Below are 21,644 nucleotides of genomic sequence, written 5' to 3'. Positions count from 1 at the left end.
TTAGCTACCCCCACCATGGGAAAAAGATGTTGACTATCTACCCTATCCATGCATTTTATAATCTTTTATCAGGTCACCTCAGGGCCTCCTTTGCTTCAGGGAAAGCAAGCCCAGCCTATCCAAACTCTCCGTGATTGGAGGCTTTGGAGACGGTGCAGAAGAGGTTTACCAGGACACTGCCTGGATCAGAAGGCAGTGCTATAAGGAGAGCTTAGACAAACTAGGGTTTGGAGTGGCAGAGGCTGAGGGGAGACCTGACAGAAGTTTATAAAATTATGTGAGGCATAGACAGGGTAAACAACCATTATCTCTTCTCCCAGGGTTGAAATGTCTAATACTAGAGGGCTACATATAAGCTTGGCCGGGGGGGGGGGGGAGGGGGGTGCGGTGGGAGGGGTGGAAAAGAGTTCAAAAGGAGATGTGCAGGGCAAATTTTTTTGCACAGAGAGTGGTGGGTACCTAGAATGTGCTGCCAGGAATGGTGGTGGAGGCAGATATGATGGTGGCACTTAAGAGGCTCTTAGATAGGCTCATGAATATGCAAAGAATGGAGGGATATGGACCATATGCAGGCAGAAGAGATTAGTTTAATTAGACATCATTACCTTAATTAGTTCAGCACAATATCGTCTTCTGCTGTACTGTTCTATGTTCCATGATCAAAGTTCTCCGGTCCAGGCCACACCTGGTGAATCTTCTCTGCACTTTCTCCAGCATGGTCACAAGCTGGCAACTAGAATTGCTCACAATGCTCCACCCTATCATAGAACATTGCTACAGGCTTGTCCAGATCCCTTTGTTCCCTGGGGACACTCTCTTACCCCACCCCCATTAGTGCAACATCTATTCATTCGAAAGCTTCCCTATAGCTGTAAGAGTGGTGCAGGTATTCCGGTATGTCCTTTTAAGAGTTAAAGACCAAGGTACCCCCTGTAACCACTTGATACCACCTGTAACACATCAGCAGTGCTACACTGAAAGTGGCATTCTCAGTTTTGGCAATGGCATTACACAGGGAAAACCAGCAACACAACTTTGAGAACAATATTTTGTTCTAAACTTTCATTATCATTAAGATGACTCACAATGCTGTTTTAATGCCTGGTTGAAAGTGGCATTCTCAGTTTTGGCAATGGCATTACACAGGGAAAACCAGCAACACAACTTTGAGAACAATATTCTGTTCTAAACTTTCATTATCATTAAGATGACTCACAATGCTGTTTTAATGCCTGGAGTAAGTTCTTGCCCAAGGTTTATTAAAAAAAACATAAGAATTAAAAGGATTATATTAACAAACTTAACCAGAGGATCTCAGAGGATTTCCTTTCTATTCAAAGCAAGGGAGGAACCAGAGGATCTCAGAGGATTTCCTTTCTATTCAAAGAAGGGAGAAAGAAAGACCAATTGCACCTCCATTCAACTGATTCTTCAGTGTCACAAGATAAATAGTGGGCACTTTGACCAAGTTCCCTCTCCACACATAACTCCATGAAGAGGCTAGTGTCAAAGCACAGTAGGCTACCCAACAACAAACTGACAACAGTGAATTCTGAATAGAAGTTGTAGTGCTTCATGCAGTATTGTCAGTGAATTCTCGACAATTTGCCAACAATTCCCTGCAAAACTGATCCAGTCGTTTCAGAGAACTGAAGCTCATCATAATATGTTCACATTGAACTGTGCATCAATTGTGTATCACAAACTGAATGAAAGACAATTTTTCATACAAAGGACTTGAAATAGAAGGCATTATGCAACAATTTGATTTTAAAATCCAACCACACAGGGTGCTTTAGCTTTAAAGAACACATCTTGCTCAAATTACAAATTGTCGAACATGCAGAACATTATTTCATAATCTTTCAATAATTTGAAACTGATGTACACTGTAATGCCTCTGCAAAGCTACTAAAATAACAGGACAACCAGATACTGAATGATTGAACTTACTTACCATTTCTGAATTTGAACCATTATGCAATTTCATAGCTTTCTCTTGTACATTTCCAATTGCTGCATCTGCACAGAGTGCCATTGATATAAGTGCTATTCCTGGAGGGCACAGATTTTCAAAATGATTGTAAGCTTAAGAAACATGACGTGCATCTTTTAATTTCTGTTATTAAAGGCCAAAAAAAAGACCTCTTGATTAAGTTTGCAACACAGTCTGCAATCAGAGTAGAAAGCATTAACATCTCATCTAATGTTTTACTTTTCTAAATCAAACTTTATAATGTTTCTCCTACTTAAAATTTCTATATTAACTTCTGCATTTAATACTAGATCAGCTTAAATTGCCTGCAAGTAGTAAAGCAAGATTAGCATCAGTGGCTGTGGTAATAAATGTGAACAAATAGGTTTAAAATTACATAGTATTCATATCCATTGAACAATCATGCATTTATTGACAGTAAACTCCTAAATAAACCTGTGTTCATTCATGAAAAAAAAACCAGAAAATTCTGGAGATAGTCAGCATCTCAATAAGATTCTGTGAAGAGAGAAACAGAGCTTAATGCTTCAAATCAAACCCCTCTCATTTACCTGGCTGAACTTGTTCCTACATTGAACAACTTTTCCTTCAACTCCAGTCACTTTTTCTAAATCAAAGGTGCAGTGATGGGAACACAAATGGGTCCAAGCCTTGTCTGTTTCTTTGTGGGATAAATGTAACCATCATGGTTTCTGTCCTCTGTCTTTCTCCCTCAACTCCTTTTCTAGTACAATGATGACTATGTGGATATTGTACAGAACTTGGAAATTTCATCAATCTTTACTGCAGATTTCCATCCTACTCTCACTTTCACATGGTCCATATCTGACTCCTTATTTCCTTTACTTCTGTAACTCCACCTCAGGGAGCAGGTAGGTGATCAATATCCATGACAACCCCACGATGTGGACTAAACCTGCTCCCAACCTGCTTTCTGCAAGGAATATATCCCATTCTCTCAGTTTCTCCAGTTCCTTCATATCCGCTGTTGATAGACTCTCCACATCAGTGCTTCCGAAATGTCTTTCTTCTCCCTTAACCATGGCTTTCCCTACGACACAGTTGACAGGGCTCTCAAACACACCTGGTCCATTTCCTCCACTTATGCTTTCAGCCTCTCTTCTCCCATCCAAGTGAAGGAGAGACTGACTGACAGGGCGGCACAGTGGTGTAGTTAGTAGAGTCGGATCCAGCAGCCTCACTGCTCCAGTGACCCGGGTTCAATCCTGACTTCTGATGATGTCTGTGTGGAGTTGGCACATTATCTCGGTAACCAAGTGGGTTTCCTCCAACATCCCAAAGAGGGGGACGGTTGTAAGTTGAGTAGCTGCTGTAAATTGCTCCTAGTGTGTAGGTGAGCAACAGAATCTGGGCAGAGTTGATGGGAGAATTGCTAACGTTTAAAATTAGTGGGGGAATGGGATTGCCACATGATCTGGCTTAGACTCCATGCGCTGAAATGGCCTCCTTCTATGTCCTAAGGAAATACGTGATGTGTATTATTTTGGTACAGAAATCGTCTGCTCAGCTCATTTGGTCCATGCTGACTCTAACAAAATAATCTTATCAGTGCCATTCTTCTCTCCTTACTTCCCTGTAGTCCTCCAACTTATTTAGTTCTCATATGCCCGTCAATACCCCTTTAATTCTTTTACCATTTACCCAAAATGTCGTTTACAGCAGCCAACTGATCTACAAGCATCTCCTTGGAATGTAGGAGAAAAGCAAAGCATCCGGTGGAAATCCATGCAGAACGTGCAAAATTCACATATACTGCACTGACAGGCAGGATCAAACTGGGTCCCTGGGGCTGTGAGGCCACCATGCTGCCCTTGTCCTTGGGTTCCCATTGTCCTCACCTTCCACACCACAAGACTCCACATTCAATGGATCATCCTCCATAATTTCATAATCTCTTCAATGAGGACCCAGCACTAGACATATCTTCTCCTCTCACAGCATTCTGAAGGGACTGTTCTCTCTGTGATTTGCAGGTTACCCTTACCATCACTGCCAATATCCACTCTCCTTCTCAAGGCACTTCCCTACGCAACTACAGGAGATGCAACACTTACCCTTACACTTCTTCCCTTCCCATCATCCAGGGATCTGAAAAGTCCTTCCAGGTAAGGCAGCAATTCACTTGCACTTCTTCCAATGAAGACTGGGTGACAGCCATCTGTCAGTTTAATCCCCTATTCCACTTTCACACTGATCACTTTCTTAGGTCCCCTACATTGTTCCATCAAAGCCCACATAAAGTCAGAGAATAGCAAATCATCTTCTACCTTGGCATGTTGCAGATCTCCAGACTCAGTGTTGAATTCAACAATTTCAGAAAACCAACCATGCCAGCTTGGTCATCCAGCTGCAGCATAACGTAGTTCTTCTCTCTCCACTGTTGCTAACTGATTCATTGTGCAGTTCCAGCATTCTCTTATATGTCAGATTGCCTGTAAATGGTGTGTTTTGCATCTCACAGTTCTAGCAATGTTTGTTTGTTTTTGTACCTCTATCACCTCCAGAAAGATAAACCATGATTAACAAGCACTCACACTCTCCCTTAGATGGCACACTTGGCATTTGTGTCACCTGGGTTCTGTTGGTTTCTATCCTGCTATAAATATTCCCATTGTTCTCTTCACCCCGTACATTTCGCTATAACTTAAAACATGCTTACTTTCTCATTGTTCCAGTTCTGATAAAAAAGGGCCTCAACATGAAATGTTAACTATTTCTTTTTCAGATACAGCCTGACCTGCTGAGCTATCCCCAACATTTTCTAATTTATTCTAGGTTTCCAACATTTACAGATTTTTGGTTTAAGATTTAAGGCACAACGTGAATAATGGCAAAGAAGAAAAACATCCCATCTTCTTCCTAGAAATATCGTCTGACAAAAATGAAAGCAAAAGCAAGAGATATTTTGAAGTGAGAGAAGCAGGCTTGAAGAGCAGTCTTAGAGAAAAAGGTAGAAATGCAGCAGGGAGAAGTTTAGGTGGGAAATTTCAAAGCACGGGCTTCAACGAATGAAGTAAGGCCGTCAGGACATTACACCACGATTAATAACAGAGAATGTGAACTGCAATTAAAATTCTGAAGTGGTACATTTTCATTCTGGCAGCCAGGATCCAGAGTTTCAAAGATGGGAATAGAAGAAAAAATATGCATGGAGATATATTGGCAGGGGAAGAAAAAAGGATGCATTCGGGGCTTCAGAGAATAGAGATGTTGAGAAGAGGTTGTAGTTCATAAAGACTGAGGGTCAGAGTGATTGAGGAAATGGCTGATTCTAAAATGGAAGGAGACATGGTACTCTAGAAAAGGGGATAGAGCGAAGTACAAGGAAGTGGGAAATGAAGGGCCACATGGGAAGGCACTGGTCATAAGGATACAGAACAGAATTTACAAGAAGAGTGGGCAGTGAAGTCAGGGGAGGGAGGCCATGGCATGGCTGAGGTGGAAATTGAAATCACAAAGGATAAAAAGGTTCTCATTGCAGAGGCAAAAGAAGCAGAAGGATATTTTGTAAACAAATTTACCATTTGATTTGGGAAGATTATGAACAGAGAAATAGAATTTTAAAAGAGGCAAAATGAATTGAACAACATGAGCTGCTCAAAAGGAGAGGTGTCAGAGGAGTCAGGGATATAGACTGGTTTGGTAATGAACACCATATTGGCTTTATGGTGGAACGATTGTTCCAAAGGAAAGCATAGGATGGAAGTTTCAGTAAGTGGCAAGGCATCAGAAGTCATGAGCCAAGTATAAATCAGAACCATGATGTGAATTGTTCATTGGAAGGTAGCTAGCAATGACCTTGTAAATAAACAAACATTCTGGAGGGAAATGAGAAGTGGAGAAAGTGTCTGTTGAACTTCTGGCACAGTCCAATGCAATGGTGAATTGGATGACCAAGAAAGAATAGGTCGACAAGATAAGCCCCGGGGAAAGGGTGTGTTGTTAGGATCTGCTGTTCATCCAAAAGGAAATGACTTGTGCCTGAATCCTGTATAGAATTCCAGCGGAAACCATTAGTCAGGCTCTTGACCACTGGGTGACTGCAATTCCCTAGCCCATTAGTTTAACCAGTTTCTATTGCTTCAACTGAATTTTGTCTAGAAGGCTAGTTTTACTTCATATTTATTTTACTACTGCACTTAGAAGAAAGAATTTTGCTTCTCAAGGCAAAATTGTCCAGTACAAATCAGATTTAGTTGGGATTATACGAACGCCAAGACATTTTACTCCTGCAAGGAAACTGCTGGTCATTGAAAATCCAGGTGCTTCTGTGTTATTTTGTGTGCCCGGAGATACATAAAATAGTTGCAAATGTATGTTAGGAAAGTAAATTTAGTCACTGAAGTGACTGTCAGCCACTTTATCAGCCCCAAGGCACTTGACCTCATGTATGCACTATATAAAAGTTAATACTCAGTATATCAAAACTGTTTATATAAATAATCTCCAAATTCCAAGGAGCTACCAGGAAGGTTCACAGCTAATACTGAATTGGCTTGTTTATTCTCAATCAAAAATGTGCATGTTTTTAAAAAATATTTACATCTTCTACAAGAAATTTAATTATTCAGTGACTTAATTGTACTCTAATTTTGTTTATATGATAAAAACATGTGCACGCACCACTGCTTTTAGGATGTATCGCATTCCACGTTGAATTTCACCACTAATCTACAAACTCGCTCTCAGTAGTTTGTAAATTTAAGCAGCAAAATGTCATTGTAATGGCAGATATAGTGAGAATTGGACAGTAAAAAGGAATTCAAGATGTTCCACAAATAGTACTAAATTCAAAAGATGCTAGTTTAAACATAAATGCATTAAATTAGACCCAAGTGCTTTTGTACACAAGTTCTCAATTATTAAATATCAAACTCTATAAACACAATCACAAGAGGAAAAATATATTCAGAAGTGGTATAAAGAACAGCAAGAGCCAAGTATTTAATAAGAATACTTTTCAACAGTAATGACATGCCTTACCTGCCAAATTGAAGCTTGGTGCCACTTTACTATCAGCCAAAGTGAACCAAATCAGACCAAAGCTCATACAAAGTGCAGCAGAGACATCTATAAAATTGTAGCGTTTCCCTGTTAGAATGAATTCAGATTAACAAACAGCTAAGAATGTACATTGGAGTGTTGCTTCAGATATACAAGAAAATTCTTTCTAACCATAAAACTTGCAACCATTCCTCAGACTTTGAGGATAAAATACAGAGGACAGTGGTGAATGGTGTAGGATAAATTGTGCAAGATTTTAGGAATTAGCCAATATTGAACAGTATCACAAACAAAACTGTGTGAGAGGATGATGAGTCAGTTTGAAAAATAATTGTGATTAACACTGCCCGTGAGTAATACTAACAAATCTTATCCACATCTTTGAAAATTATTTTCTTCATTAAACTTTAATTGTTTGTAAAACGTTGTTCAGATTAAAAAAGAACACAATATACACATCACTAGAAGAATTAACAGATATAATTTTGAAAAATGTTGCATCTGTCCACCCTTTGCGCAACAGAGATATTTTACTGGCGTCTTGCCAAAACTCTCCCTAACCAATACCACCAAAAAAAAATTCTCAGATCATCTGTCTCAATGTTATTTGAAGACCTTGATGCATAAATCACAACAATGACTATATCTCAAAAATATTTTATTGTCCAGGAAGTATTTTGTGATAGATGCTAGATCATTTCAAGCTCATGTTCTTTTGAACAATCAACCTTGGCAACCAGCTAGTATACTATTTCAACACATTGCCTCCCTATCTTACAGACCTTCTGATGACAGGATTTCAAACTAAAACATTAACTCAGTTTCTCTCATCAGATGCTGCTTGACCTGCTGAATATTTTGATCAATGTGTTTTTGTAACAAACTCCACCTGCTTCCAGCTCCACCAGCTTCCTCCCATATACCACTGAAATAGTCAGACAAGAACACTGTACCCCTAGGCTCATATTCCCCAAGATTCTCTTCATCAGCTCCTATAAAGTTAGTTCATCTACTGAAGCTTGTATGCTATCCTGCACTGTCCCATTCATCCAGTAGCCCCATTCTCACTTAACCACAATGGATCCTGGTACTCAATGCATCAAATATAAAAGCATTAAGGAATGCTGATGAACAGAGAGACCTAGGGGGTTCAACTCCATAGATTCCTGACAGTGGCAACACAGGTCAATGGGGTGGTGAAGAAGGCATATGGTATGCTTATCTTCATAGGTCAGGGCATGGACTATAAAAGTTGGAACGTTATGTTGCAACTTTACAAGACACTGCACTTGGCCTATTATGTGTAGTTCTGGTTGCCACATGATAGAAAGGACGGGGTTTGTACTGGATATAATGCAGAGGAGATTCACCAGGAGGTTGTCTGGATTGGAAGACTTTAATTATGGGGAAAGATTGGACTGGTTGGATTTGTTTTCCCTAGAGGGAAGGAGGCTGAGGGATGGCCTAACAGTGGTACATAAAATTATACGAGGCAATAGATAGGGTATATAGTCTGAATCTTTTTCCCATGCTAGGGATATCAAAAACAAGAAGGCATAGGTTTAAGGTGAGAGGAAGGAATTTTAAAGGGGATTTGAGGGGTAAGTTTCTTTTTTTTTTAATATTGAGAAAGTTTGATATCTGGAGCTCACTCCCAGGGGTGCTGGTAGAGTCAGATGCAATCATTACATCTAGGACACATTTAGACAGGAACTTAAATAGGCAAGACATAGAAGGATGTAGACCTAATGTGGGCAAATGGAATTCATGTTAATGGGCAAAAAGGTGGGCATGGGTGTGGCAGGCTAAAGGACCTGTGTTCTGCTGTATGACTCTATGTTATCTCTTTGTTTATACTTTTATTGCCAATGGTTGCTATTTCTGCAATCTCCTGCAGCCTCACAATCAGGTGTTCAAGCTTTGCATTTCTAAGATTCCTGCCTCTTGTATCCCTTCACTACTTTAGTTCCTTAATTCCTTCTCTTTCGAACCTAAATCTTCAACCAGCTTTTTTGGTTATTCTGTCACATTTTTATGGATTGGTTCACTGTCAGTTATTCTCAAGCCTCTGCTGAAGAATATTTCAACATTTTACATGAAGTCACCAGTAAATTCAAAATGTTATTTAAATTAGTAAAGCTCAAGGATATTGAGGATCTATCAAGGATTCACAATTCAATAAAGACTCAAGTAAGACTGAAAAGGTGATTGTTTTGATGAGTAAATTTTATTTTAAGAAGGGAGCTTATGAGAGAAACAAGTTTTAACACCAGATCAATACATGGTCAGATTAGATTGATCCATGGTCTTTTTGCAGACTTTATGTATCTATATTTACAGGATGTTTGAGACAATAATATCAGGAGAGCTGTACCAATTCTTTTAGCCAATGAAGCAAGCTTGAAAATGTGCTATATTCAAATCTGCACCATGCAACACTTGTCTATTTAACTGTCAGACTTCAAAACAAACATAAAATGAAGTTCCACTATATATTTTGTGTTTGACAACTTGTAGTGAGAGGTTGGAAAAGCCAGGAAGAGTGGTTTTGCAGTGGGTAGCTTAAATTGGCAATTAACTAAACTAATCTGACAAGTACTGACATTAATCAGTATCTTAATTCAAAGGCTTGCATGGAATTACGAAGTTCTTAAGCCACATTTAAAAGAGTGAAGTCCACTCTAATAGTGTAAATTGAAGGCATATTTGTGAGAATTGTTCCAGTCAAAAACTCAAAAGACAACATTTGAACCTGATAGTGTGATGACAAAATTATCAAGCTGATTCGAACAACATTCTGTATAATCATCCATTTAATACGGTTTTATTCACTAAGAAGGGAGATTGAAAAGGAACTGCATACAAAGTTTTATTTTGCAAAATATCTCTTTCATGACATTGCATTTTAGGAACTGTAATATTCTAGAATTTACAACTCTTGTGTACCTTGTATGAAGACTCCTCCTATCATTACAGGAATCAACTTGCAGCACTTAAAAATTACTTGAGTTGGATAATTCAGATAACCAAGCGAGGTATTTGACAAGCCCATAGTTCCCACTGTTAGAAATGCTATGAGCATATAGTTTCCAAGGGATTCTGTAAAATAAGGCATAAAGATGGCTTATTAAATCAAATTAAGTCAGTTTCTGGTGCTAAATGTGCTTTGTTTGTAACCATGGTATGTTGCCATTGTTTACCACGTTTAAATATTACAGTAAAGAAAAAGCATAACATGTGCTCCCCAAGTGATTTTGAGTTCATTTAGACTTTAATCAAAAATGCTTCAATAAAATATTCAAATTTGTAAATACATAAACAACATATCCTAAAATATTACCTTTTACTACTTTATGCTTATATTAAATTCACATTCATTGGACCACATTTAAAGGTTTTTCTGTTTCTTGTCACAATTCCTCTGTAGGTTAAATTCAATTCCAATGTACTCTTTCTAGTATACTATGTCCTTGTTATCCACTGACTTACTATCTGTGGAGCTGCATACTTGTGCAGTCGACCCTAGGCATCATTTCAAATTTGTTCCGAAGGCAGCAAAAGAGCAGGAACATGTATCTGTCTAGAAAGAGTACTTTGGAATTGAATTTAACCTACAAAGAATTTGTTATATCTGTGGAGCGATCATTGCCAGTAGCCTTAATGGTATCTGCATTTTTTTGTTATCCATTGGAAGTCCGTGCCCCTATCCCTTGTGAATAATGAGGACTTAGTGTAAATTATTTTTAACTGGTGACAGAATAGGGAATGATGTTCAAAGGGGCTGACGTATCCTTGGGACAAGCAGCCAGCAATTAGGAATGCAAACGGTACATTAGCCTTTGCAAGATCATACTTGGAATACTGTGTAGTTTTGGTCTTCTTACATAATGATTGATAAACCTGCCATGAAGATTCACTAAACTGGTTCCTGGGGTGGCAGGTTTGCCATATGATGCAAGATTGAGTAAACTAAACACGAGTTCTAGAGTTTATTAAGAATATGAGGTGATGTCATTGAAACTAACAAAATTCTTACTGGGCTTGAGGCAGGTAGGTTGTTTCTCTTGAACAAGGAGTCTAGAATCAGGGATTGCATTCTCAGAATAAGGGGTGACCATTTAGAACTGAGAAGAGCCGGAATTTCTTCACTCAGAATGGTGCGTCTTTGGAATTCTCCAACCCAGTTGCTGTGTACGGCTAGTCATCAAGTTCATTCAAAGTACAAATCGATGGACTTCTAACGTTAAGGGACTCAAGGGAAATCAGGACAGTGCAAGAAATTAGATCCGAGGTAGCAAATCAGACATGATCTTGATGAGTACAGGGAAGGCTCAAAGGACCAGATGACCAACTCCTGCTCCCATTTCTTATGTTAGGCTTAGAATTAATTGAAAACAATCTTGTGCCGAGTTGATCCAAATTGAAATATTGAGTACTAAAATTACAAAGTTGCATCAGATTTAAGCACACTCTTTTTAGTTTATATAAAATTGAGAAAAGTGAAACAAATGCTTTTTCTTCTTTGGCAGACCCTTGGTCAAGAATGGTTTGCTTCCAATTGCGTTCTCTGAGTCCCATGAGAGATCTACATACTCTGTCATAGGTGGGCAGGTGGTGCTTGAAAGCACTGGTAGGTGGTTTGAGCTGCTGTACACACTCCTTCTGCTGTTTCTGCATGCTCTCATTGGACAGGCCTGAAGAACTGTGCTTTCTCCCCGTTTGAGGAGTCTTGGCCCAGGAACTTCATTCAGGTTTCTTGAATGTCCATTCCAGTTATTTGACAAAAACCTACACTGCTGATATCCACAAAATTACACCAATTTCACAATGTTTTAAAAGAAATTAAGTACATACCTAATGCTAAACACAAAATTTAGTAGATTTTCTAATCATAAGTATTTGTAAATAAAGTTTAAAATAAAATACTATCAATTTTCCTTGGTTCCTTAGGTCGTATGTAGCTGATTAAAAAAACCCAGGAAGATCATGGTCATAGAATCATGGAGTTGTACAGCACAGAAAAGGGCCCTTCAGCCCACCACATCCACGCTGACCTTTTTGCCCATCTACACTAACCCCATTTGCCTGCACTAGGTCCTTATACTTCTACCCCTTGCCTATTTAAGTGCCTGTCCAAATGTCTCTTAAATGTCGTGATTGTATCTGACTCCACCACCTCCTCTGGCAGCGAGTTCCAGATATCAATCACACTCTGTGCAAAATAATTGCCCCTCAAATCCCCAAAACTCCTTAAACCTATTCCCTCTTGTTCCTAATATCCCTACCATAGGGAAAAGATTCTGACTATGCCTGTTATAATTGTAAATACATCTATCAGGTCACCCCTCAGCCTGCTTCACTCCAGGGAAAACAAACCTAGCCAATCCAACCTCTTGCATAACTAAAGTCCTGCAACCTGGGCAACATCCTGTTGAACCTCCTCTGCATTCTCTGCAGCGCAACTGCACCCTTCCTATAACGTAGCAATTAGAACAGCACATAATATTCCAAGTACAGTCTAACCACGTTTTGTAACTTTGCAACATAAAACAACCCTACTTTTATATTCTATGCCCTGAGTTATGAAGGCAAGCGTACCATATGCCTTCTTCATCATCCAATCTACCTGTGTTGCCACTTTCAGGAAACTATGGACTTGAACCCAAAGGTTCCTCTGTTCATCAACATTCCTTGGTGCTCAAATATTTATTGTATACGTCCTACCCTATCTGACTTCCCAAAATGTATTACCTTGCATCTGATGGGAATAAATTTTATTTACCAACACTCTGGCCAACTTTCCATCTGATCTATATCTTGCTGTAGCCTTGGACAACCTTCCTCACTATCTACAACACCACCAACTTTTGTGCCATCCGCAAACTTACTAATCATCCCTCCTACATTCACATCCAAGTCTTTGATACATATCACAAACAAGAAGGGTCCCAGCATCGATCCCTGAAGTACACCATTGATAACAGATTTCCAATCAGAAAAACATCTTTCCATCATGATCTTCTGCTTCCTATCACCAGGCCAATTTTGGATCCAATTAGCCACATTGCCTTGGATCATGGTCTGGAGCTTCCACTAGTTGTGCTTGTGTCTAAATTACAATTCTCCCAATATTGACCAAGTCAGTGCAAAAGCCTGAGGCAATTCAGGTGCAATTTCTAATCCACATCAGGTTTCTGCAGTCTACTGCGTCACATCTCAGCCTGCTTCTCCTTGCTGCAATAGGGATGTCATCAAAAAGTGCATACACAAGGAGAGAAAATTTCACCTACTTTTCCTTTCAGCATTGTCTATAGTGTAGACTTCCCTGAAGTACAGATATTTAGAGGATGCACACCTCCTTACAGAGACCTCTCCAGCAACCTCCTGAAACTGCACTTGACTGCAGCCCTAGAATATCTCTGTGGGCCTTATACACAAAGTACATTTCTCTTGTGGCCACTGTTCTTCACTAGCCTGTCCACAGTATTCTACCACTTACAGTCACTGCAACTAGCCTATCTCTCAAAACAAAATTCAGTGCAGCATCCATTCATTATCAGCACTGCTTTGCAGCTGAAAGAGCATTGCATGTATTGTGGCATGTCCCATTGAGTGTTGGCTGCAGACATTGTGCTTATGAGGCTCAATGCTGGCAGCTGTGAGAACTTGCAATAGATCAATAGAGAACACTAAGGCAAAATGGACACAGCTCTACATTACATGAGGAGACAAATCAGAAAATGCCAGAAATACCAAGTAAGTCAGGCAGCAACTGTGGAAAGAGAGAGTTTTGGATTGAAGACCCTTCATTGGAAACACAAGGAACTGGACGCATTATTTCACGAATCTTGCAAATATAGAAGATCTGTCTTTATGTGGCCTTCACAGTGCAAGGATAACCCACAATGCTGTTTCAATGCACTAAAGGGGCAGTAAAAGACTTTCTAGCCCACAATATCCTTATTTACACTAAATTCATTATTTTTATGTGATGTAAAGTAAAATCTTTAAAACCAGCACATTGCCCTACTGAAAACAGATGTCACAGGTGATAGATATTTGTTTGTCCACAAATGCAACAACAGGAAATTGGAGACACAAGAGACTGCAGATGCTGGAATCTGGAGCAACAAAAAAACTGCTGGAGGATCTCAGCGAGTTAAGCAGCATCAGTGGGGGGGAAGGGAATTGTTGTTTCATGTCAAAACCCTGCATCAGGAATTGTCATAAATTACAATCTTAATGAACAGTCAACACACACAAAATGCTGGAGGAACTCAGCAGGTCAGAAAGCACCTATGAAGGGAAATAAACAGACGACGTTTTGGGTTAAGACCCTTCATCAGGACTGTTTACTTCCCTCGTTGATGCTGCCTAACCTGCTGAGTTACTCCAGCATTTTGTGTGTGCTGCTCCAGATTCCAGCATCTGCAGAATCTCTTGTGTCTCCTTAATGAACAGTGCTAGTTTTGGTGAATACACTTGCAATTTTAACAGTACCATGGCCATAAACCCTACTTGAAACAGATTCAGACAAAAGTTTGGATGATCTCAAGCAAGGATCAAATATCTTGTGTGGCACGTAACATGTCAGCTGCTCCTCCTCCTAAATTTTTGCTACATTATTTTTCAGGAAGGCTGCAAAAGGTAAATAATTAATTCACCTTTATTTCATCATTATAATTGCTTGGCAATGGTTTCTGTATCCACCTATAATTGTTTCGACAGTAAAGCAGAGCCTTCCTGATTACCTGCCGCATCTGTATGCTAGCTTTCTGCGTTTTATGTACAAGGATCACCAAACCTTTTTGTGCTCCACCTTTTTGCAATCTTTCGCTACTGAAATAGTACTCAATTTTATCATTCTTCCTTCCAAAGCGAATGACACCTTTTCCCATAGGGCACATACATCATTTGCTAACTTTTTGCCCATTCCCTTAACCTACCAATCTCTCTCTGTAAACTGTTTGTATCCTCCTCATAGATTGCCTTCCTACCTTTTTTAGTTACCTGTAAATTTGGGTACAGTGCTTTCATTTCCTTCCAATAAATCATTAAACATATTGTAAACAGCTGCAGTACCAGCACTAATTCCTGTGGCACCCTACTAGTTACAGGTTGCCAAATTGAAATTGACATTATTCCTACTTGCTGCTTTCTGCTAGTTAGCCAATCCTATTCCATTTTCTAACCCACATTGTCACATTAAAAAGTAAACCACATTTACATTTTTGCATTAAAAAAAGTAAATCATATCATATTTACATAGGAGGCACAGTGAGTGGTGCAGGTTGCAGAGCAGCTGCCTCACAGCGCCAGAGACCCAGATTCAATTCTGACTTTGGGTTCTGTCTGTGTGCAGCTTGCACGTTCTCCCTGTGACCTTGTGGGTTTCCTCCATGTATTCCAGTTTCCTCCCACATCCCAAAGACATGTGGGTTGGTAGGTTAATTGGCTGCTGTAAATTACCCTTGCTGTTTAGGCGAAAGGTAGAATCTGGGGGATTTGAAGAAATGTGGGGAGAATTTAAAAAAAATGGGTGCTATATGGTCAGGTTTGGACTTGATAGGCCAAGGGTCCGTTTCTGTGCTGTATCTCTCTGTGCCATTTACTCTTGCTATGATCTGGAAAGCTTGGCCCAAAATGCGGATATTTATAATGTCTATTTTAACGCAAGGAGTGTTGTGAACAAGGCGGATGAGCTTACAGCTTGGATCAATACTTGGAGATATGATGTGGTGGCCCGTAACGGAGACTTGGATGGCTCCGGGGCTGGAATGGTTGATTCAAGTGCCGAGTTTTAGATGTTTCAGGAACGACAGGGAGGGAGGCAAGAGAGGTGGGGGAGTGGCACTGTTGATCAGAGATAGTGTCACGGCTGCGGAAAAGGTGGACATCGTGGAGGGATTGTCTACGGAGTCTCTGTGGGTGGAGGTTAGGAACAGGAAGGGGTCGATAACTGTGCTGGGTGTTTTTTATAGGCCGCCCAATAGTGACAGGGTTATTGAGGAGCAGATAGGAAAGCAGATCCTAGGAAGGTGTGAGAATAACAGAGTTGTTGTGATGGGGGATTTTAATTTCCCAAACATCGACTGGCATCTCCAGACAGTGAGGGGTTTAGATGGGGTAGAGTTTGTTAGGTGTGTTCAGGAAGGGTTCTTCACACAGCGTGTAGATAAACCTACAAGAGGAGAGGCTGTGCTTGATTTGATATTGGGTAATGAACCTGGTCAGGTGTCAGATCTCTCAGTGGGTGAACATTTTGGTGATAGTGATCATAATTCTATCTCCTTTACGTTAGCACTGGAGAGGGATAGGAACAGACAGGCTAGAAAGGTGTTTACTTGGAGTAAAGGGAGCTATGAGGCTCTCAGGCAGGAAAGTGGAAGATTAAATTGGGAACAGATGTTCTCTGGGAAAAGTACGGAAGATATGTGGCAAATATTCAGGGGATATTTGTGTGGAGCTCTGCACAGACATGTTCCGATGAGACAGGGGAGTCATGATAGGATACAGGAACTGTGGTGTACGAAGGCTATAATAAATCTAGTCAAAAAGAAAAGAAAAGCATACTAAAGGTACAGAGAGCTAGGTAATGTTAGGGATCTGGAGGAGTACAAGGCTAAAAGGAAGGAACTTAAGAAAGAGATTAGGAGAGCCCGAAGGGGACACGAGAAGGCCTTGGCGGGCAGGATTAAGGAAAACCCCAAGGCGCTCTACAAGTATGTGAAGAGTAAGAGGATGAAATGCGAAAGGATAGGGCCTATCAAGTGCAGCAGTGGGAAAGTGTGTATGGATCCGGAAGAAATAGCGGAGGTACTTAATGAATACTTTACGTCAGTATTCACCACAGAAAAAGATCTGGGGGATTGTAGTGGGGACTTGCAGCAGCCTGAAAAGCTTGAGCATGTAGATATTAGAAAAGAGGTGGTGCTGAAACTTTTGGAAAGCATCAAGTTAGATAAGTCGCCGGGACCAGATGAGATGTACCCCAGGTTGCTGTGGGAGGCGAGGGAGGAGATTGCGGAGCCTCTGACGATGATCTTTGTGTCGTCCATGGAGATGGGAGAGGTTCCGGAAGATTGGAGGGTTGCGGATGTTGTTCCCTTATTCAAGAAGGGGAATAGGGATAGCCCAGGAAATTATAGACCGGTGAGTCTCACCTCAGTGGTTGGTAAGCTGATGGAGAAGATCCTGAGAGGCAGGATTTATGAACATTTGGAGAGGTATAATATGATTAGGAATAGTCAGCATGGCTTTGTTAAGGGCAGGTTCTGCCTTACGAGCCTGATTGAATTTTTTGAGGATGTGACTAAGCACATCGATGAAGGGAGAGCAGTAGATGTAGTGTATGTGGATTTCAGCAAGGCGTTTGATAAGGTACCCCATGCGAGGCTTATGGAGAAGGTGAGGAGACATGGGATCCAAGGGGACATTGCAGTGTGGATCCAGAACTGGGTGGCCCACAGAAGGCAAAAAGTGGTTGTTGAAGGGTCGTATTCTGAGTGGAGGTCGGTGACCAGTGGTGTACCTCAGGGATCTGTACTGGGACCCTTACTCTTTGTGATTTTTATAAATTACCTGGATGAGGAAGTGGAGGGGTGGGTTAGTAAGTTTGCAGATGACACGAAGGTTGGGGGTGTTGTGGATAGTTTGGAGGGCTGTCAGAGGTTACAGAGGGACATAGATAGGATGCAGAGTTGGGCTGAGAAGTGGCAGATGCAGTTCAACCCAGATAAGTGTGAAGTGGTTCATTTTGGTAGGTCAAATATGTTGGCAGAATATAGTATTAATGGTAGGACTCTTGGCAGTGTGGAGGATCAGAGGGATCTTGGGGTCTGAGTCCATAGGACGCTCAAAGCGGCTGAGCAGGTTGACTGTGGTTAAGAAGGCATATGGTGTATTGTCCTTCATCAAGTGGGGAATTGAATTTAGGAGCCGTGAGGTATTGTTGCAGCTATATAGGTCCCTGGTCAGACCCCACTCGGAGTATTGTGCTCAGTTCTGGTCGCCTCACTACAGGAAAGATGTGGAAGCCATAGAGAGGGTGCAGAGCAGATTTACAAGGATGCTGCCTGGAATGCGGAGCATGCCTTATGAAAGCAGGTTGAGGGAACTCGGCCTTTTCTCCTTGGAGAGACGGAGGATGAGGGGGGACCTGATAGAGGTGTACAAGATGATGAGAGGTATTGATAGGGTAGATAGTCAGAGGCTTTTCCCCAGGGCTGAATTGGTGGCCACAAGAGGACATAGGTTTAAGGTGCTGGGGAGTTGATATACAGGAGATGTCAGGGGTAAGTTTTTTTACTCAGAGAGTGGTGAGTGCGTGGAATGGGCTGCCGGAAATGGTGGTGGAGGCTGATACGATAGGGTCTTTCAAGAGACTGTTAGATAGGTACATGGAGCTGAGTAAAATAGACGGCTATGGGTAAGCCTAGTAATTTCTAGGGTAGGGACATGCTCGGCACAGCTTTGTGGGCCGAAGGGCCTGAATTGTGCTGTAGTTTTTCTATGTTCTATGCTCTAAGCAATTGCAGCTATCAAAGGGGAATTACAGGACTGTGAGAAAGAGCAGGGAGTGTCACTGATTGTACAGGTGTACTTCTGCTCTCCAGTATGAAGCTTGGAATCTAGGACATCAGGATCCTCAAAGACTGCCTGAATACTGACTGATCTAAGTGTCAGTCTGCTATTGTAGCCCAGGAACTCAGACACTCTGACACTAACATTACCACCACGGGTGGCTGTCTTCTGATCCTGATGAAAGAACAAGGTGGACTCCAGAAAACGTTCTTCCTGAGGGGAAAACTGAAAAGGAACACTTTCTTCATGGGATGGGTTTTGCTATCAAGAAAGAGCAAGTCCGGCATATCAGGTACTCTCCCTGAGGGATATGTGAACCTCATAATCCTCAGGCTCACTCCAAGATTGATCCAGTGCACTACAGCCAAAAAGGCTTATATCCCTATTGCGGAAGCCCAGGCCTCCATCTGAGAGAGAAAACTATCCTCCAAAGCAACTTCAACATCCAGGGTCAGAAAAGATGCAATCCTTTGACAAAGCTTGATCAGCAAGGAGAGGGGAGGGAGAGCCAACTCCAGCAGGGTCCTCCTCATGATAAAATGCTTGAAGTACAGCCTTGTCATAACCAAAACACTGTATTGCAAGAGAGGTATGCATGAAACTTCACAGCAGCACCTCTGATCTATGCATGCCACCTTTTAGATTCCATCATCCTCTAAGTGAGAGACTGCACGCATGTCCTCAGCTTCCATGCTGATAGCTGTTGATGACCACTGCCAAATCCACTCTGTTATCTCCATCAGCCTGGTCATTAAACAACAGAGGCACAGAAATGATGCAGCAAGAAAATCAATACTGAAGATCTCAAGGACCCCTTAAAGAAAGTCCTTCTCTGAGAGCACCTCACAAGCTTCCATGGGAACACCTATAAAGAGACTTTAGACTTCTCTGCCACAAAGTACCAGGGTTGGTTTGATGAACATAACCAGTTGATCCAGAGCTAATAAATCACAAACACAAGGTGCGACTTGAAATCTGTTCCTTGAGATCGTGGGATCATTCATGTGCCTCAAAGGAAAAGGAGGAATTCTACACACCAAGGTCCAACAGAAAACCTGTGATCCAAAGAACAGATGGTGGGTGGAAAGGACGTGGAAGGTTCAGTAATTTATTGGTAACTATGATGTGCACAGATTTTTCAGCACTGTCAGGAACATCTAGAGACCAAACACTGAAGGCCCCCTGCTCCATCCCAACTAACAGCCAAGAATTTATCAAGAACAGAGAGGCAGTGGACACTTGCAGGAAGGAACAGCTGGAGGCCCTCCTCTGCTGTAACTCTGTCCTTGACATGTGCCACCACAAACTGTCCAGTCCCTCCTCACCACCACTCCTGACTGACAAGAAGTCAAAAAGACAACATGCCAACTGAAAAATAACAAGGTCTTGGGAGCATTTGATATTCTTGTTGAAGTTCTAAAACTTGGTGAGATGAACTTCCACCATTTCACAACCTCAGCTTCCACATCTGGGGAAAGAAAGACATGCCAGGGACCTCATAGACATCTTCAAGAAAGGAGAAAAATGAGAGAAATCTCTCCTTGCTGCCTGTCACAGGGAAAGTAATTGCCAGTGTTGTTCTCAACCACCTTGGAGAGATTTCAAATAATTTCAGCACTTCAACAACATTTCCGGTGAACCCTCTCTCTTTCCCAGTTCAGATGAATTTAACTGAAAGTTAACTGTTTCTCTTTCCTCAGATACTGCCTGACCTGCTGAGTGTTTCCAGTATATTCTGCTTTTATTTCAGATTTCCTGCACCTGCAGTTTTTTTATTTACATTTTTGGTGAAAGTCTGTTTATTCTAAAAATTATTGATACAGAAATTACCATTGGAAAATACACTTTCTCATTATCCCAAATGTACAAATAACCAGTAGCTAGTGTATCACAAGACATTCATAAAAGATATCCAATGCATTATATTAGGACACCATCCAATTACTGAACTTGTGGCACACCTTACAGAATGGCAACAGCACAGAAAAACATCATTCTTTCAAATCCGTGCTAGAATTAAAAATGCTTGATTGAAAATGTTTTGAACTGTCATATGAACTGTCACGTTACACAGAAAGCCAAACTGGTTTAAAACTCTCAGCTACCTGGTTCTAAATGAGTATTGTTTACTTTTTATGTTTGATGTGAAATTGCAACAGGGGATTGCCATAACAATAACATAACTACCGATCAATTACCTCCTCCTCTTGTCCTGCGTGAGCTGAAGCTCGACCAGTCCAAACATGGAATAGAAAGCAAACTGCACCAGAGTTAGGTACCAGCCGAAGGGTTTGAAGCCTTCCAGTGAGAAAATGAGCTCCTGGGAATCAAGAGAAGGAATGTTAAGTGCAAATGCAATAGCGTGCAATGCAATGTAATAGAGTGCAATGCAACAAGCACAATCCGCACGGGCCTGTGACAACACGGGATAGGCTTGTGTTGAAGAGCATGCGGGATTTGTCTATAAAACTTGTCAATGACCTGCAGGTATCCATACACGAGATAGAAGACGAAGACCCCGGCCACACAGACGAGGAACTGCACAGGCCTGGAGTAGTCGCTCAGTTTGAAGCCGATCACCCGCAGCTCCTCCGCCGACTTGATGTGCGGGGACATGGAGTCGGGCTTGTCGGGGACACTGATGGAGATGTACTTCCTGGAGCCGTTCATCTCTGCCATCCAGTCGGCCTCGCCGCCAGCCGCAGGCCTCAGGCTCGGAGCTGCCTGCAAACAAACCGCAAGGGAGTCCAGTCAAGCCAAGAGCCTTCCGTCGCTTCACCACCGCATCATAAGTGCATCCATCAGCCGTCCTGAGCACTGACAACACTAGTTGTTATTGTTGTTGCCGGTTCCCCGCCACCTGCCAACTGTCATGGCCAAGGATACGCCGCCGGCACACCGCGCATGCGCCGCTGACCGTCCTCCTGCTGGCCCGGCTGGAAAATCCAGGGTGCCACGCCGCTGCGCCTGCGCACAACCGGCTGCCGGCAACGCTTGCGACTGGACATTGAGTCCGGCGGTCGAGAAGGTGATAGCGCAT

At 41.6% G+C, this 21,644-nt stretch overlaps 1 protein-coding gene across 1 annotated transcript in view; it reads right to left on the bottom strand.

Annotated features, from left to right (window-relative positions):
- The window catches only part of slc35b3 (solute carrier family 35 member B3), a 40,431-nt gene extending 18,878 nt beyond the window's left edge, over window positions 1-21,553 (bottom strand). Inside the window, 6 exon segments of the mRNA XM_052022977.1 lie at window positions 1,958-2,055; window positions 7,001-7,108; window positions 9,968-10,107; window positions 10,109-10,120; window positions 20,803-20,924; window positions 21,086-21,553. Of these exon segments, the coding sequence (XP_051878937.1) occupies window positions 1,958-2,055; window positions 7,001-7,108; window positions 9,968-10,107; window positions 10,109-10,120; window positions 20,803-20,924; window positions 21,086-21,283 (678 nt within the window). The 5' untranslated portion in view covers window positions 21,284-21,553.
- Window positions 21,554-21,644: the final 91 nt, after the last annotated feature.

This window comes from Pristis pectinata, chromosome 9 (assembly GCF_009764475.1).
Source record: "Pristis pectinata isolate sPriPec2 chromosome 9, sPriPec2.1.pri, whole genome shotgun sequence".
NCBI lineage: Eukaryota > Metazoa > Chordata > Chondrichthyes > Rhinopristiformes > Pristidae > Pristis > Pristis pectinata.
This window is presented reverse-complemented; position numbering and strand designations above follow the sequence as displayed.